Source organism: Parus major, chromosome 3, assembly GCF_001522545.3.
Source record: "Parus major isolate Abel chromosome 3, Parus_major1.1, whole genome shotgun sequence".
Taxonomy (NCBI): domain Eukaryota; kingdom Metazoa; phylum Chordata; class Aves; order Passeriformes; family Paridae; genus Parus; species Parus major.
This window is the reverse complement of record NC_031770.1, coordinates 21,760,122-21,779,583: the sequence shown is the minus strand read 5'-3', so window position 1 is coordinate 21,779,583 and position 19,462 is coordinate 21,760,122. Positions and strand designations below refer to the sequence as shown.

The window sequence follows — 19,462 nt, the reverse complement described above, 5'->3', positions numbered from 1 at the left end:
AACAAATCAGTAATAAATTGTGGTTTATTTAATATAATTTATGAAAACTTTCCTCTTCAAAAGTAATTCAGTATAAATTGATCTTTTAATTTTTCTCCTTCAGGTTCTCAAGTGAGATTATAAAAAGCCAGCTCTATTGTGGCATATAATGAGTCACATTTGCCATCTGTTTTTGTCCTGCAGTTTTGTTGAATAAGACCAGTGTTGCTTTTCCCCAAAGCTACACAGAAGAGCTCTACTGAGGTTACCTTTTTATTCACTCCTTTTATAGATCCAGAGTTTGATCTTATTGATCCCTTTCACAACATCCACTTTTTTAGAACTTCCAATTTCCCAAGGTAAACTTAAAAATCCGCATGTCACCATCCAGCAAGCTCTTTGTCACCTTTAATCCACTATCTATCTGTTCTTATCAGCCTTTAATACTTACACAATAATGCCATTTACAACAAACTCAATGATTATTTTTAAGCAAAAATACTGGCAGCCTTTATTCAGTTGCACCAGATCCCAGCACTAGCTGCTCTGAAATTCCTGATGCACCACTGCTCCTAGCCCATGGAGAAGTCTTAATCAAACCTGGTACAAAATCAGACTGGCATTATAAAGGACAACCAACCTAAGAGACTTCTTCCTTATTCCACAGAGAGCCCAAGGACATATGGGAAGTTTAAGTTAACAGATTCTAATTAGAGAAAAGTATTGACAAGAAAACCTCTTTTTTTCTCCTCCAGGATGTATCTTCTTTACCTCTGAGATCAAAGTAATTGCAGCACGTAACACCTGACCTCCTCAGCTACCTGTTTTTTTACCTGTAGCCTTTCATCATTTTTCACAAGATGATTTTTTTTGTTAAATCAAGACAAAAATGTTTTTTTTTTTGTAAACCAGAGTAAGCACCCATGACATTCGCACAGCTTTTTTTATTTGCTGTTTCAGCTGAAATTAGTGGTCTTTAAAAATGAAGAGCATTCTTTCAGAAAAGCTGACAGTTACCAGAACAGCAAAAATACAATAGAGTCCTGAGAGATAAAAATTTATTTGTCTCATCAGCATGTCATGATATGGCCACAACTCATACAGCTGACATTCTCATAGCCAAGAGGGATGTTTTTTCTTTTTAAAAATACATTTTTCTTTCCAGCAGGAAGTATTTTTTTAAAAACAAACATTTCATACTAGGCAGGAATTAAAAACAATGGCTTTTTCAGTTTGACAACACGGCTGGTAAGCACTGGATCCCCCACCAGTGTCTTAATATTCAGATTTCAAGTTTTCCCTCCTGCTCCCCAATTCTCCCCACCCCTCACTGAAAAACACCACACAGAAAAACAAGACAAAACCCAGAAGGGAAATGGAGAGGTAGACGTCACTACAACCATGGCGCTGCTTTGGAAATTGTGCGAGATGTCTCACAATGCTCCAAGGAGTTCCTTTTCCCTTCATTAAACATTGCAGAACTGGGCCCCCAGCAGTGAACTCAAGAGGTGGCAGGAGCCAAGAGCCATCACCAGCGAGAAGTGCCAGGGCTGCAGAATGAGTGGGGCTGTCCCACCTAGCACTGCTCTGCCCAGCTGGTGTCACATAAAAAACAGATCCCTCTTCAAAACTGTATGGATCTCACAATGACAACAGCCTTGCTCCCAACAAGGCTGGAGTCACGTCCTTCTAGGAGGCAAACCAGGGTCAAGAGAGCTCAGGTTCTGCTCTTGGCATGCCCTCAGCTCTCAAACTTTAGGAAGACTCATTGCTACAGTGACTTGCAGAGGAACTCTGCAGCCTGGGCACAGATTCTAGCAGGTGCTGGAGTGAGTGAGGGCTGCAGAAGCTGCTGTCCCTTCTCCCCTATTGCTCCACTCCTCTTGCCACTTCTGGCACTGAAACATTTGTCTCTGTGTTCTTCCTAAAAAACAATGTTATCTATCACAAATGAACACTGTGGTTGTAGAGTGAACCAAAGCATTATTTTACTATTTGTTGTGTTTATGGTAAGCACAGTAAAGGTTGTATATCCATTAGTAATAAGCACAATAAATACAACCATCAAAGAAAATCTTCTCATGTATTAAGGATCAGAAGCATATGAAATAGTCTTGAAAAAAACTTAACTCTATTTTTGCCACAGGAAAAAACCAAAACACCTAACCCAAAAAAACCACAAACCAGCCCAGGGAAAAGAAAGAAATGCTGCTTCTGGTATCTGTCTACATTTCTGAAAGACATCTTGGCTGCTGGGAAGATTTTATAAAAAAATACCCCAATTAAATAAATTCAGCAAAATAATTCCAAACACGACTAGCCCTTTGCAAAACCACTGACAGTCACTCCAGGCTTCCACATCCATTTTACCACATGAAACAAAAATACAGGTAAGAGAGGAGAAAACTGGAGGTGAAGACACTCGTAAAAAAAAAAACCCAAAAAATCCTGTTCATCACATAATATGAACATTATGGTGGAGTAATTATAAGGAACTAACTCATTTTAATAGGACAGTTGTTCAGTGAATAATTACTTCATTATCTCATGAAAAAATAAAAGGCCTAACTTTAAAATGCATAGAATCCTTCCAATGACGACTTCTATCACAGCCAGGCAGTCTACACCTCCTACAGAAAAAGTAGAGTTGCTCAGAAGCATTTCTGATGTAGGCAGACATTTTAAACCAGAGTATGGTTTCCATTTTGCTCTTCCCACTGTTCCTTTGTATTTTTTTAAAAGAAGTGTAAAAACTATCAAATATGCAATTTTGCAAAATAACCCTTTATTTCATATGGCTCCATTATTTCCAAAAAATACAGAACCCCAGATGTATAATTTTGTGTGATTGTATCAGATCACCACAAAATCTCCAGCTGACTGTCAAGAGAATGCATCCAACCCTGGGCTCGTGATTTGGAAATCCCAGTTTTAGGTACCTTTGGTCCCAAAATTTACGTCAAGGCAAAGCGGAGCAGTTGAATCCTGTCACACACAGTGATCGGTATCTGTTATTATCTTGTACAAACAGGTGAAAAAAGTTAACAGCACTTTATGGCAGTGTCACACAAAGAAAAGTTACATCATCTGCAAACCAAGTGAACAATGAACAGTACCACAGTGATAGCTTTATTTTTACTGCAAGAAGATGCACCTTATTTGTAACGCTGAGGGAGAGGGAAGCTTTTAATTTTCCAGGAAAGCAAGGTAAAATGAAATTTCACTTTTCAATGTGACAGCAACTTTAAAAAAAAAAAAGGGGGGGGGGGGCGTGGAGAAAAGAAGGAAAAGAGACACCATGGTTGCAAAACTCAACAGAACAACACATGGAACCCAAGTGAGATTGAAATGATGGTGCACTCACCCCAGAGCACTGAAGAAATTGCTCGCTGTGGATGGGCAGGTGCTCTTCACATCATGGGATTCACAGAGCAGAAAAGCTAAACCGTGAGGACTGACACAACTTCAACTGTAACAACTTCTTTATGAACAATTAAACATAGAAACATGAAGATGCTTTGTGGGCAACCCTAGCAGAGAACCATCTTTATTCTTATTATTTGCAATGCACTCAAATTACTCTGTTTTCACTTCTGTGTGCAACAGCTTTCAGTTAGAATTTTTTCTGTTTTTAATTTTTGATCATTTTTACACATTTTCCATTATTTTTCCCCTAATATAAATTCAATGTGATACTAATTTGTGATCAACTGTATAGTTCATCAACATCACTTTCTAACAAAACACATTTTGAACTCTCCAGAGGAGGTAACGGTACAGCAAAATGCCCACTACATCCAGAACTGGAGCCAACTTCCAGAAGGTAGAACTGAAGTGCAGCTGACAGGAATTAGTGTTTTACAGACTCACCTGCTAAGCTCCAGACTGTCTGGACCAGCACAATATTTTTAGCACTGAATTTCCTACTCATTGTATCCATTTTACATCTTCCCCTTCATAGCAGAACTTATTTTATCTGATTTATTCTCTTTTACGAAGCAGCATCCAGGATCATGCTGGGAGGGTCCTTTAGAGTTGCTTTCCAACAGTTTCATTCTGGTGTCACCCACAGCAACTCAGCAAGCCACGGTGTCAGCTGCTCTTCATGTTTCCCAGTGCAAGCAGGAGAGAAACCGGGGACCTGACACTGTTTCCTCACCCTACTGAAACAACAACCAGTGCTTGGAAACAACAGTCTTGCAAGATTAAGAACTACAGAGGAACAAAGTGAAAATGAACAGGACCAGATCAATCTAACGCTTGTCTGAAACATTACTGCACAGTGCTAATTTCTTGAGGCAGCACGTGAACATTTGCTGTTGGCTGCAACCCACTGGGAAAATAAAAATACTGCATTTGACAAAACAAGATGCCCTTACATGGAGTTCACAGGGTCTAGAAAGAACAATCTCCTGATGTGAGTAACTGCTGTGCAATCTGCTTATGTAAACTTCCCTTTTTGCATCAGTCCAGTCTGTCCTAGCTCAAAGTAAAATGAGCTGTACTCTGGGCATCTCTGTGGTTCTGATCAAACTACATGGGGGAGGACAGCAGTGAGTAGCTTGCCACCTGCCTTCTGCAGTTTTAAGGGTCAGTCCCATGGGCAGCAGAAATAACCACTTATACAACAGTGCTGGGCTGCCCCAACATGCCCCTGTCAAATGGCAGATTAAATACTTTCTTTCCATCAGCTGAACTTCAGCAAGAGCAACATGAAACAACAAACACTCCACATACTCTCTCCTTATCACGGCATACCTACCTCTTTTTTAATGGTTACACCAAAATTCAGGTGCAGAGATGGTATTTATACACAGCATCTTGCCTCAAACATGAAGCTATTGGCAACCACTGTGCTTTGCCTCCAGCCTCCTGTGGAGTCAGGGAGGGAACACACACTTCAGGGAACCTTACTGTGGTGTGTCATTTTGCATCCATCTCCACTGAGCACCACTGCTGCATGGAGAGGGGCAGGGATGGCATATTTGACAAGGTATTTTTCCACAAAGCCAGGGAAATTGGCACTGCCTTGCTCTTTGCTCCCCCTGCCCCCAGAAAGAGAACACTGGCAAGGTTTTGTATTCTGCACACCACCTCCTGTGATTCATGTAGCAGCAGAGGGAGACAGAAGGGGAATCAATATTGCTAGCTCAGAGCCAAAACTACTGAGGGCTTACTTTGTTCTCAACAAAATTACTCTGTAAAAGGCAATATGCCAACATCTGAAGTTCTGGCTACCCTGCCTGTATTTAGAGAGATTAGTTTTATTTTAGGAACAGTTCTCGCAAATCTGTGCATAATCACATAAACACAATGCCAACCAGACCTGCCAGAAGCAAGGCTGTACATCACAGACATCCTTTCAAAAGGATCCTGCACTACACATCTGAAAGTGTCTTCTGTTCCCATCTGCCCTTCAGTTCAACCCATCCTTCTTCCAGTAAGATTTCAGCAGTAAGATTTTAGTGGTGAGCTAATTAATACTGCCCTCCATGTAGTTATTCAGAATATTTACCATACTTATTTTTTCAGTAGTATCTTCCTACAGATTTAGGATAGCAATTATACCTATTTTTACCTCTTACGAAACTAGTTTTTCTTCTATTACTCCTTAGCAAAACATTAAGATGGTTGGCATTGTATTATTTAAACTCTCCCACAAGTATATTTAGCACTGCTGCAACTAGGGGGGAGAAAAAGGCCTCTATAAACCACTCCAAGGTCACCTTGGTTGGACTGCAGTATACAAAATACAAAGGTGGCTAAAAATCACCAGCAGCACCAGCAGGCCTTCAGAAACAGCTAGAATTGCTCTGCCTTCCAATGCATGACAAACAAAGCTTCCCTCTCTTCCCTAAGTTTTATGCCTTTCCTTCACTGACACTTCATCTTTGAAAGTGCATTTTCAAAACTGATGATGAGGGTTGAGCTGCATTCTGAACAAAAAGGGAATTTAACTGAGTGAGTTTGTATTTTCCAAGTTTCCCTATAACACGAGACACTGGTAGCACATGGAACTTGGAGAGCTGATGGCAAGACCACAGCAGGGATGGGCTGATTCATCCCACGTGGACAGCTTTTAATCACACTGTGATGCTGCAATGCTTGTTTGAGGACCAGTTCCTCACAGGACAGACCTGACACCGGATCTTATTTGGGTGTTGGGTTTAGATCAATGTGTCTGGTACAACAACTGCTGACTGCGTAGCCACAAAGACACTTCCACCAGCTCTGTCAAGGATCTCTGACTCCAGCACAATGAGCTGCAATAAAGTACACGTTGTGCAAATGAGGAATCTCTACCACACCAATGCTGTACACACTACTGAAGAGACAAGTTGCTGAATTTTCTGAGCTCTAACTACAATGCCAAGAAATATTTGTGGTGACAAAGCTTTCTTGTCACAGACATTCTTCTATGGTGGTTGTACGATTGCACCTTTTGTCCAAATGCTGAAATTGCTTAAGTGTGGGTGAGAGTATACATTTTTAAAAATACAGACAATTCTTAAAATAATACATCATCAGGTCACTATGTTACTGATCTTCACTTTTAGTGGAGTTTAAAATTCCCCCAAAGAGAGGTAAAAGTCCATCCAGTATTTTCCTTTACTCTTGAATATTCACATTTGCACATACAACATGATACTCATTTGCAAGAGCCTGGATTCCCATTGTGTCCTCAAGTCCCATTCCACTTTTAAAATAGGCAATGGTACAAATACTGAAAGAGGCAGTACCACATCCCTCCTGACAAAAATGCAAATGATTGTATGGCAACCAGCCACAGGTTACTGAGGGTCATCTCCCGAGAAATCGCTTTTGTCTGACCCTGGGGTGGTGGAAAAGCTCCTGCAAGAGAAAAGAAAACACATTTAATACTTTGCATAGGAATGACAGCTTAATGCACAATTCTTTACCACCACAGCATGTCCCAGCAATGAATCATAGAATCACAGACTGACCAGGTTGGAAGAGACCATCAAGATCATCAAGCCCTGACAACTAAACCATGGCACCAAGTGCCACATCCAGTCTGTTTTTAAACACATCCAGGGATGGTGACCCCACCACCTCCCTGGACTGACCATTCCAATACTTCATCACCCTTTCTGTAAAAAAACTTTTCCTAATATCCAACCTATATTCCCTTGGTGCAGCTTGACACTGTGTCCTCTCATTCTGTCAGCTGCTGCCTGGAAAAGAAGACCAAACCCCACCTGACCACAGCCACCTTTCAGGAAGTTGTAGAGAGTGATAAGGTCACTTCTGAGTCTCCTTTTCTCCAGGCTAAACAGCCCCAGCTCCCTCAGTCGTTCCTCACAGGGTTTGTGTTCCAAGCCCCTCACCAGCCTTGTTGCCTCCTCTGGACACACTCAAAGCATCTCAATGTCCTTACTGAACTGCGGGGCCAGAACTGGACACAGCACTCAAGGTGCAGCCTCACCAGTGCCAGGTACTGCTCTGTGTTCTAATGCTGTCAAATTTATGAAAGATTCTCCAGAAGCCTTCAAGAAAATAAAAAACCCCAACCAAAACACAACCTCTTACGTTAATGAATAAGAACAATTTTAATTTTCTTATAAACTCTAAGCATAAGCCTGAAAGCACCCCTTAGAAGCTGCTAGCACTGTACTCAATTTTTGCAGAGATGGTCAACTGTCAACTAAGCTTTGTGTACTTTTGAAGTTTTATTAGTATCTCCAGGATCAAATTTAATGGATTCCATATTAAACTCCATAGCTGTTTGGTAGTGATATACTGTGAAAAAGCAACAAACATCCATTCTTGAGGTTCCTCTTGAAAATGTAAATACACACACACACTTTCTTTAAAGAACAGTTTCCACATATTGTTTGAACACTCAGTCATATTGACTAAGGAAACATAATTTGCCATGGAGTTTTCCAGAAATTCTTTACTGAAATCTTTGCTTAATTGGAGAAGACTGGAAGAGATTCAACTGACAATAAAATTTGGTTTTTCCGTACTTTGACATTCTCTGATTTGCAACACTAAATTAAATGTGCCTGAATACATCATCAGAGCTTTATGATCATAAGCAAACTACTTGCATATATTTACATCAGCATATTAAATCATCTGTGTTATATTGTACTGAAATGCACAGACTTGATGACACGAAGCACTTTTGTTGTTGTTAATCCTGAACAGGGGATATAAAACTCTGAATACACCAGACAAGATGATGTACTTGTTGCAGCATTATGGAGTCTCAACTTCTCTCAGAAGAACATGAAATCAATGATTGGGAGTAAAGATGCAGCAATGTCAATTTTTAATCTTAGGAACCACACAATTTGGGCAATTAGATACCATCAGCAGCTTATCTCTGTGCTTCAGATTTGTAATCACTGGAAGAACTGCAATCAAGCATCTGAGACAAAGCTTTTCTTCCTGCATGAATGCTCTTAATTAGAAAAAAAAAAAATCGAAAAACCAAAGCAAACAAAGAAAAAGCCTAAAACCACCCTTGATGAGCCCCATCCACCTCTCCCTGATAGGTATTTCACACTTGGGTAGATCTGCCACATCATTATTCCCCAGAAACTCACACCTAAGCTTCTGTCTACTCTATGTTGGATTTATTCTTCCATAGCCCATTTGCTTTTTTGTACCAACAATGACCTCTGGCTTAAATACCTTTCCTTTTTCTCTGTTAAGTACAGAGAGCTGTCTCTTCCCCCTCTCCCAAGTCATCTTTGACCTTTCCCTTTCCCAGCTGAGACAAGCCAAGTACTTTTAGTTGCCCTTCACAGAAATGATTCCACCTTCCCCTTAATCTTAGCTCCCATTATCTGTCCCTCTGCCCAGTTCAATTTGTATTCCTTGACAGGAATGATAGACCTGTACACAGGATTTCCAGGTAAGTTTTCAGATCTGGTAGAACAAAGAGTGCTTCCACAGCATTAGGGATAGCATTCCTTACTCTTTTTCATCACTTCACACTACCCGGCTTCTGAGCACTGGGAATGAGGAACACGATTACTTCAGCACACCATCACTCATTTCCAACTGCCCCTGGTTTATGTTTGGAGTTTTTTCTTTAATTGGTCCCCGAGTGTTTTTGTCCTGATAAATGTAATCTCACTTGTGCTACTGTGGGCTTCAAGGTTATCTTGCTACGGAGTTCAGAATTGCCAAGAACTTGCCAATACAAGTTTTCCACTATCTGCCTAAAACAAGAGTCTGTTACCAACAGCTTTTAACTTGAAATGGTTTTAATTTTATAAATGAAATCTGTAAAATACACCTGTAAAAAATTACGGGATAATTTCATGTCAAATTTTAGGCATACTTTTGTTTTGGTTTGATTTGCAGAGGTCTAATATTACAGGTTTTGCCCAGGTGATTTAAGTTCTTGACACTTAAGAATACTGCAAAATGGAAAAAGGTGCTCTGCGCTTTGTTTCTTTCTCTTCACAAATAAAAATAAGCCAAGAAAATGTATTTTTACCAGTGATACTGTCAATGCAAACTTTTAAAGTTCCATGGAGCATTAAATTTTACTCCAGCTTCATGAAATAAGCTTTATTAAGAGAGAGAAATTCTTAAGCAGTGTGTATTGTAAAATAATATAATGATAATAATGGTAACAATAATAATAATAATAATAATAATAATAACAACAACAACAACAACAACAACAGCCCTAAGTCTTAAACCACACCCACTTATGACCATGTACCAGGTGAGTACAAAGCTGGTTCTTGAGGAGCCTCAGGGATTCCCCTCACAGTCAACCTCAGGACCTTTCCAAGGGGTTGCCAAAAACTGTAGCCTTTTTCAGTAGGCCAACTAAAGCAATGCAAGCAAGTCCTCAAAAAATATAAATGGCAGTAACTTTAAATTATGCTTATTTATGCCTAATAAAGTCCTATGTCACAGCATTTACATTTAAAACATGTCTTTATTAATTCATACTGATTGCACTGGCAAATTATTACCAATTATGCTATTTTGAAAGTGCATTTTAATGAATAAATCTGATTATATTAATTATACTCTCAAATTCTGGACTAGTTAGATTTTCTGGGTATGACTTATTTCAATAGCATAAAATAATGTCACGAAACCAAGAATTCTTTACAATCTATTTGCTACACCTGTGTTTTTAAAGATATTCACAAAGTTATTTGTCTAATAAAATCCAATATATGTATTTGGATGTGATTTATATAGCAGAGTCTGAACTTTGCCATCAATGATGGCTGAGTGACAGCAACATTTCAAAAAACAAAACTCTGGGTTGTTAAAGAATTCTATTAATCTCTTTAAGCACTTGGATTGATAAATTAAGCACTCAAAACTAAATTAAAGCAGCCTTTGCAATAAATCATCTCACAGTAAAAGGTTCTTCTTTTAAGTCACCCAGGAATACTAAACTCAGCTTATCTGAGACACTGAACACTTGATCCCATCAACTGTGATGCACAGGGCTGCACATCACGGCTCCAGAGACTGTGTGCCATGTAATTCTCACAGGTCCTTCCAATCATACTTTCAGTCATGGATCTTTGCCATGAAATCCCATACTGTTACTGTTTTGACTGCTTTGAAACATTATCCTTATTCTAATGTTGCCCAGGTAATTTAGATTTTCTAGGTAATTCTTTAATCATACTTCTTGCCACATAAAAAGCAGTAGTAACAGCAGAAATTGTATCTCCTGTACCCATGTGAAGAATGCTTACACATTCTGAAACGGTTCTGAGATCCTTGTAAGGAAGTCACTACCAAAGCACAGTTCTCTTTGCTAGGTAACATTCTACCTGTTTCATAGAAATGTGTCAAGAGGTCCTCCTTTTCAATGAATCGTTGATATAGCCAGTTTGTGAGAGCTTCAGGCTCTGTAGGTACATCTTTCACTGGAAAAATCCTATCAAAGAAACAAACACAAATTAAACCTAGCAAATGTATTCTCCATGTGGAGAACAAAACTCTTCTGCCCCAGCTCACCACAAAACAAAGAGAACAGAACTTTTGTATAAATCCAACTGTGTGATGTGCACTCTCTCCAACTCACAGATCACAGAGGCACTAAGGATACAAGAGTGGGAAACTCCAGGCTGCCATCCAGAACCACACAGAAGACACCGACATCAGTCTCCACTTCTGATAAAAGCTACTAAGGTGCTGGTTTGTTTTTTTTTTAAAATAGAATACCATCACACTGTATATTACTATCCCTAAAAAGAATACAAACCAAGGAAGAATGAAAGAAATAAAAAAATGAGAAAGTTCATTCACAGCTTTGAAGAAACAATTCAGCAGGCTGAAGCCATATAATGACATCACTAAGCACCAATAGCTCTTCCACATCCCAGAAAACAAGCCCTCTGTGCTTTTCAAAGGATGCTGGCAGCTTTGTGTGAGATTTCTAAGGCACATTTTATACTGAAAACTGACCCTGTACTCAAATATTGCTGCTCTGTTCTAAAAACACCAATGGAAGAACTGCTAGTGCTTTGGTACTTCTACGCTGAATATCAGCTCTGCTTAAAAAACCAGACACCCAGGGCAGAATTCACTGTGGTACACACACCCTGAAACTCCCAAATAACCCACCATACTTCACTGGATTGTTTTCAAAACAGAATTTCCAATCTTGCAGTAACTGTGAAACCTCCTTAGCAGACCCTCAGTGCCTTTGGATATACACAAGAAATTACACATCCACTGTGTTGTACTGGCAGGCCAATGCAGAAGAGATTTGTGTATCAGACTAACCTGAAAACTTGGCACTCTGAAATGCAGGGCCTTTACTGTAGGTTTCTCTTTCCAGGTGAACTCCCACTTAGCCTCTCATTTACATCATTCTTCTATTTTCATTACTGGATTTTCACTTCATTTTCAACACAGTCTTAACTGCTCATAGCACAAAGAATTGAAAGTAACACCACAATCACCTGAGCAGTCTCTGGACAGATATGTGAATGTCGGAATAAGAAAATAAGGCATTTCTGAAGAATGTTTTTGTTGCTGTTACAGTTTTCAACATCTTCTCCAGTTTTGTTCATTTGCAACTTGTCCTTCCTCCTTTCAGTCTGATGTATGGAAAAATAAGCTGCAAGTGGGGGAGTCAAGCAGCAAAGCATTGCTCTAAATGAGTGAATTACAAATCACAGTACTTTGGCATACAGAGACAATATATCTTCAATATAAGGAGATTAACAACTTTATTTACACTCTGTAGTATCAATATGGACTCAGCTATCTCTGTAGCCTTTGGAGTAATTCTACCTACATCTTCCTCACACTGTGGAGTTCTCTATGCTCCAGTAAAGCCAGTTTTGGTAACCAGAAATTAGCAACTGTTCTCTTGGATAAAACAGAGTTTGAAGGAAAGTCTTTGGCCAAAGACAAATGTTATGAAATGGTGCTTCAGTAAGCAGCTCAAGTTTTCAGTCTGCATATTAAGAACGAAGACAAACAATTAAGAACTATTTTATCTTGAAGCTCAGATGCTGTACAGCTGGTTAAAATTAAACCACGTAGCAGCAAGTAAAAAACACACCCATAGAGCAAGGACCATTTTGTTGAAGGTAGAACACTAAGAAAGACTTACTCTGTGTCCCCAAACACAACCGAGCTGCCAAGCACTATTTTTATTCTCTTCTGCCTATCTGCTGTGAAGAGATAAAAGGCTCAGCAACTGAATATTGTGTTTCACAGAGTATTTTTGAAGGACAGATGCTTGCTTACGCAGGTTTTAAGAAGGTTCAGAACTAAGAGAACGTGTGTTGCCTCAGGACAGAAGTGTAGGGTTACCTGGATTCACATGCAGTCTCCATTGTAGACTGCAAGATATTCCTCACCTCTACCTTCACTTTTTCTTGACCGAATGCGTAACAGCTCTATTTTGTCAAGAACATTCCTCCTAGTCTGAAAACATCACAGGATTTTGCCAGATACCTGTTAGAAACATTTTTTGAGCTAGTACTTTAATGGAGCAGTGAAGTGATGCAGAGGTGATACCACCACTGTGAGAGACTAATGGAATGCTGCATACCACTTCCCTGCTTGAATCCGTCCAGGCTCTTGTGTGGATCAATAACGCTGCTGGAATATAATACAAACTCTGCTTCTTAGAAGTCTGAGAAGCAATCACTGCTACACCCAGTTTGAACAAATATTAACAGAGGGAAAAACAACTGGTTTGCCAATAACGCTACACTGGCTGCCACAACTTAGCAATGGTTAAGTGCTAGTGTATTTAGAAGCATTTTCAAATGTATTTTTAGATTATCCAGAGTTATTTTTACCAGCAGAACATTCTTACTAATGACTGATCTAAATTAGAAATTAAATATTAAAAAAAAAACAACCCCAAACTCTGGAAAGAAGCCCTTTCTGTACTCGATAAGGCAAAGCTAAACCCCATTATATTTAAACTAAACATACTACTAATACCATGGTTCTCTGCCCATCAGATGGCTCAGCTGCCATTTTTCTAAGAACACTCTCTTGAAGGAGACTGGGTTCAGGAAGGCAAGTGAGCAAGTCTACTGTTATAAAACACAGATAATCAAAGACAAAAGCAGGGAGCCCCTGCTCTGATGGGAGCAGTGTCACCCCCGACCACCATATGCTGGCATCTCCCAGTTCCAGCGTTAAAAGATGCAGAAAACAATTCCTTATTTTCACTGAGATATGCAAACAGGTGTCCATGTGGTCAAGGCATGAGCATCACCTTGGCTCTACTCCACCTCTGAGTATGCAGCATCAGGAATGCCAATAGAAGCAAACAGTTTGCTCCTCTCCTCAGGAAAATAAAACAGCATCAAACAGAACTGCCAAGACAAGGAATAAGGTCAATATGTAACAGCTCCTGGAGTCTCTTGGGCACGTGAATGTTTCTAGCTTTTGGGCAAAACTAACCTCACATTGCACTGTAATAGGAGCATCTTTGCTCCTGGTGTGGCAAACAAGGAATTTAACAGGACTAGATAAGAACTTGACCAGAAAATTCAAGCAGAATACCTTTTTTTGCTTCTCATCACAGAACAGCTGATTCTCTGTCCCCAGGGAAAGTGGGGAAGGGGCTAAAAGCAGTGGCAGCACATGCTGCACCCAGGGAAGTGAAAAGGGGTAGTGGAAACACATTTGAGTGTGAATCTGTGAAGAATCTTTTTCCAGTAATGAAGCATTATCCTCCAGCTGGAGATGCCTACTGGCAGCTGCGAGGTGACAACAGCTGCAGGGTACTTTGAGTACCTGACTGAGGGACAGCAACTTCTTAAACCACTACACAGATTTGTGTCCACATCCCAAAACAGATTATAGTTGAATAAATAACAGTCCAGGAAAGAAGAAAGGATTTGAAAAATCAGGAGATGTAACTGCCAAAGACATGCTGGCATATGTGAGAATTACGGAGAAATAGGTACTGATTGGCTGTTTCTCAGAAGATATCAAAGGAGTTTCAGAAATATGGCATATTTAGAAAAGTCTATCTCTTTTAAGTCGTCCTTTAAGGAGAAACAACCTCTGATTCTGCATTTAAATTCTGAAGTTCATGGCTACCCCTTTAAGTACTAGCTGCCTTTTATCAGCTGTCCTACCCTGAATTGAAGTTCTATATTATTTGCTACTCCACATCAGTCATGACATTATTTGCTGCTTCAATGGCTCTAAATAAATCTAGGACAGTGGAGGCTGTTGGTAGATGTCAGGCATGACCAAAAATAAGCTACTTGCGTAAAAAAGTGCATTAAAATACACTGCCAAACGGGATGCCCTTCTGCAACATTCATTCAGCAACCACAATGCATTTCACCTTATTTATAGCTCACAGCCTGGCTTATTTCAATAAATCTGTATCAATGCAGACACAAAAATAGAAGTTCCTCAGCAGCTGAAAGCTTGTTTCAGCAGTGGCACAGCACAAAAGCTGGTATGGGGAAGAAAGATGACAGAGCTGGGAGCAGCCTGTGTGGCACTTCCATGCACGGCCACCCCTGCGTCACAGCTGACTCGGGCTGGCTCTGACGTCAGGGCTGCTGCACCACAGTCACTGTCACACAGCCCAGCAGTGGGACGTGAGCATCCAAGGACATCACCCTGCAAGGAAGCTAAGGCCAAAAAACCCAGCCTCACACCATTCCTGATTGAGGGGACACTAAGCACAGAGCCAACTTCATAGCCAGGGTGTTTTATATTTGCAAGTCTCATGTTTTGCTAACAGAACTGCAGCAACTTGAGAAATTACTGCTGAAGAAACTTGGTGATCAGTTAAGAAACACTAAGCCAATCAGACTAAACAAGTGCCTGGTGTAAAAAGAAAAGAAATAAATCCCAAACTCAAGTCATAGCACAGAAATGGTGGGAGCTGAGAAGAGCGGCCAGTCTGCAGCCTTGTTATACTGACACCAAACCACTCAGCTTATTCCTGCAGAGTGGAAGTGTTGCAAGTCTGGATTTACAGTCAACACACACCACACAATGACCCAGTCATAAACCTAAACCATTTGAGAAGAGCAAACAAACCTTTTCAACAGACTCATTACAAGGCAGGTCTTACAGTGATGCCTCTAGTTTGACATGCCTTGCACCAGATGGATTGACATCTCCCACAAAAATCCCAGTGCCATTTGGCCTGGAAGAAGTTAATTAGATATTTTCCTTGAGAATTATATTTCAGAGAGAAAACTGAGTTTTGCAGCACTTTCCAGTAAGTTCTGAGAAAAGTCAGTCAGGGTCAAAAAGTTATTCAATAGATGGGTGCAGATGTCACACCTTGTGTTTTTAGAGTCAAACCTGGTAATTGTTCTTTATTCTAGGGAAGTTTTTTTTTTACATTCTGAGGAAAATCAGGCCACAGCTTAGCCTAATTATGAACTTCTGAAAATTGTGTCATTTGTACTGAAAATTGAAGTTTGAAAAGCAAGGTTCAACTCAGTATCAAAACTGAGCTTTTAAAAAAAAAAAAAAAAAAAAAAGAACTGGATTAAACCAAGCCTTCTCTGCCATTTCCACCAGCTAGAAAAGCACCTAGAAATGATAACATAAGGCTCCTTGCTGTGTTCTCTTCTGTTGTTTCCTGAGCAGGATGAAAAAGGAAATAATCCTGCAGCAAAGGCTCAGGCTATGAGAAAAGGAAATCACCAGATTTGAAAGTCTGTAAGGCAGAAAGAGACAGGTGGTGATCAAGGAGCACAGCAGAAGGGACTGACTGAGCCCCCAGAACAAAAGCAGTCTCTTCTGCTCCAGTTTGAGTGGCACAGAAAATGGTCCTTTTTTCCCCACTGCTGTCATACATCATCAATACCTTGCTCTGGACTATTCCAGAAGGGAATAAGCATGTTTAAATCCTAATTCTTCTTTCATACAGCACAGATGGCATCTGGACAAAATGGTTCTTTGCTTTTTCCAAAGGGATGCTTTTTTTCCCCCTATAACTCAGTCAAAAGAAACTACATGAGAAACTATTGTGTTCTCTTCCCAGTTACTTAAAAATTACCCTGACGATTTATTTCAAATGTTATCTCTGAAGACATTCCAAATTACAAAAAAATGAGCAAGATTTTAATGCACTAAATGCAGGAAAAGTGAGATATAATACCAATGCAGACAGACTTGATGTACATTGAAAGAAAAATTCAGAGGACATCCATGTGCCAACCTGCACCCACCTCACAGTGCAGGAGCCATGTGCCTCAAGAACTACCAGGACTGGAAGTCAGGCTGAGCTCCACCCAAACCCAAGACACTCTGGTCTCATTTCAGAGCCATCACACCCTGTGCCAGGCCGGGCCCAGCTGCTGCATGACTGTCCATTTGGGGCACACTTCAACTGTTTTTACAGAGTCAGCCATGATAAATTCAGGTTATTAAGAACATACATAAAGTAGTCAAATAGAGCAGCTTGCCCCTGTCTAAACCAGTGACTTATGCCCTCTGGAAGAAAATAACAAACTTAACACCCAAAAAATCAATAATTTAAAATATTTTTCTCAGAATTTCAGTACTACAAGAACTTATACATTCAAGTACAATGCAAAAAAGGTTGCATTGTATTTATGCTTGTGATCAAAAACAGGTCTGGATATACATTTAGAAGCAGGAAATTAATTCAACTTACATTAACTTACTGTTGTTTATAAAGGAAGTATTTTTGGAAATACTTTTCAGAAGAACTCTAAATACATTCAATTTGCAATTATCCCAGAGGTCTGAGAGAGTACTAAGGTGACCTAAATAAAGTACAATAGATCTAATGCTATCTTATATAAATTAGGGTGTTCACCTTCAGGGAAACTTGGAAGGCAGCTTTCTATAAAAAGTAAGGACAGATTTATACAAGGCTGTGAAAAGGAGCTCCCGCGAGCAGCCTGTACTCTACATCACACAACACTGACACAGCAGTGATGATGGAGAAGGTCATTCCCACTTCAACTGCCACACAGGGGATCCACACAACAATACTTGAGAGCTTTCTGTAAAAGTCTAAAAGCTCTCCAAATCATCAAGAGGGAGTAAGACAAAATAATGTGATTTTGGGATAAAATGCAACAACTTATTTAGTATAGGAAAAGCGTTAAAAACTCCTGGAGATTTCAGATTTACAATTCACTGTAAACTAAAAGCAAAATGCAACTTCTCTCTCCATCAGTTTAGTCTTGAGACAAAGAACTGCTGAGGAGAAAAGTTTTAATAATCTCCCATTCTAGCTGTCAATGAGAGTTTCAACTTTTTCCACCTGGTTTTTCCAGCTGTTTTGCTCAACTACTTAAAGTATTCTTTGAGTGAAAAAGCTGGCATTTCTTTGTCAGAAAGTTAAATATAATATTTGATTAGGAAATCTCTTTATTTAACAACAGCGATTTTCAATTAGTTGACATTACTAAAAACCAAAATTTTAAAAATTCAAGTTGTGTTTACCAGCACCTTAAGATTAAAGTGATAGCCTTCAGATATATTCCCCACAACCCCATTCAACCACAGGACATGAATCCAAAACTTAAATGTCTGTCCTAAGGTACAGAATAGCCACTGAACTTTTTAAAAAAAGATGTATTGTGCTTAAATAATACGAGTTGCCCACCTGTGAGAGACATAAAAAATCCACTCCCACTGCTACTGATTTCCTCTTTCCTGGAATGACAATGATTTGTGAACACTTGAGCTCAATGTAGGAGGAGCAGGTTTATTTCCTACCTGTAATGTACATGTGTCACTGTTGGCTGTCGGTAGCCAAGAATCCAGGTTTGGATGTCTATAGGTTCAGCTTTGGGATATGCAATAGTTGTATCTATCACCCACTGGAGGCCTTTGGATTTGCTCTCTAGGAACAAAAAGAAAATTCCATGTCACTTATTTGAGAGTTATTCAATTTTTATATTACTTCACGATGTATGAGGCACAAATAAGACAATCAAAAAACAAATCCAGATTTCATTACAGAGCACAGAAATATTCTTAGAAATTTCAGCTAGACCTAGATTTTATTTCATCGTTATTTCTGTTGTTCTTAGATACCATGGTACACAGAATAGAACAAGTTAATTCCCCAGGTTTGAGTACAGTCACAGGATATCTTGGCTTGAAGATCAGGTGCTTCTCCCCATTTACCAAAAGGAAAAATCCCAAAATAAACATCCAAGCTTCTTGGTCTGCACTTCAAGCACATTTACACCTGGGCCTTTCTAAAAGACCACTGATGGAGCAGCAGCCATGCAGATCCCTCAAAGGTTCTTAAAAATGTGAGATGCAGGAAGAAGAGAAAAACCACCACTTTCAGGGTGTACTCAGGGTAAGAAAGCAAGGAACAGAAGGTGGTCAGTTTTCACACGAGGGAAGATACTGCACCCACAAGGTTCCAGGAGAGGCTGACACCAATACATGTTCATATGCTGCTCAGCTCACTTAGAAACTGAAAAAAGAATCAAAGGAGGTGAAAACACTTGCTATTAAGATGAGTCAAGAGAATCAATCTGTGGGTCTCTTCCAACTCAGAAAATTATGTGACTCTTTATAAAATCTGAATAGAGGTTACAATCAGCAATGGTCCAGGTCATAAATCAACCTAGCCATGACTTCTCTCTGGCCTGTCTTCAGAGGTTTGCTAAGAGGGAGAGCAGCAGATCTGGGGAGCAAACCAAGAAGGAAGGGCACACTGCCAAGATGGCACTCTGAGTTTAGCCTGTCAATTTTCCCTCTCTTCTGGATCTGTCGTGTGTTTGAGGTCACGTTATGCCCAGGCCGGCAGAGAATGCTCACTTACTGCTTGAGACACCAGTACAACAATATACTCACACCACATCAGGCAGCATCTCAAAGGATTTAAAAAGCTGACTATCAGAAACAGCCACCCATGGGCACGAGCATGTAAGAAATGTTAGCTTTGAGTACAAAGTACAGTACAATACAAGCCTGCAGCTGAGAAAGCTACAAAAGAAATGTAACAGAGGTTGACAAGAGCACTGTCAGCATCAAGAACATGTACAAGAGTGACTGTTCA

General features: G+C 39.8%; 1 protein-coding gene across 2 annotated transcripts in view; it reads right to left on the bottom strand.

Annotated features, from left to right (window-relative positions):
- Nucleotides 1-1,022: 1,022 nt before the first annotated feature.
- The window catches only part of LPGAT1 (lysophosphatidylglycerol acyltransferase 1), a 60,505-nt gene continuing 42,065 nt past the window's right edge, over nucleotides 1,023-19,462 (bottom strand). For both annotated transcript variants that reach the window (XM_015621883.3, XM_033513301.1), the window contains exons 5-7: nucleotides 18,160-18,286; nucleotides 10,773-10,879; nucleotides 1,023-6,831 (exon numbers count right to left, since the gene is read on the bottom strand). In XM_015621883.3, the coding sequence (XP_015477369.1) occupies nucleotides 6,680-6,831; nucleotides 10,773-10,879; nucleotides 18,160-18,286 (386 nt within the window). In that variant the 3' untranslated portion in view covers nucleotides 1,023-6,679. The remainder of the gene's footprint in view (nucleotides 6,832-10,772; nucleotides 10,880-18,159; nucleotides 18,287-19,462) is intronic.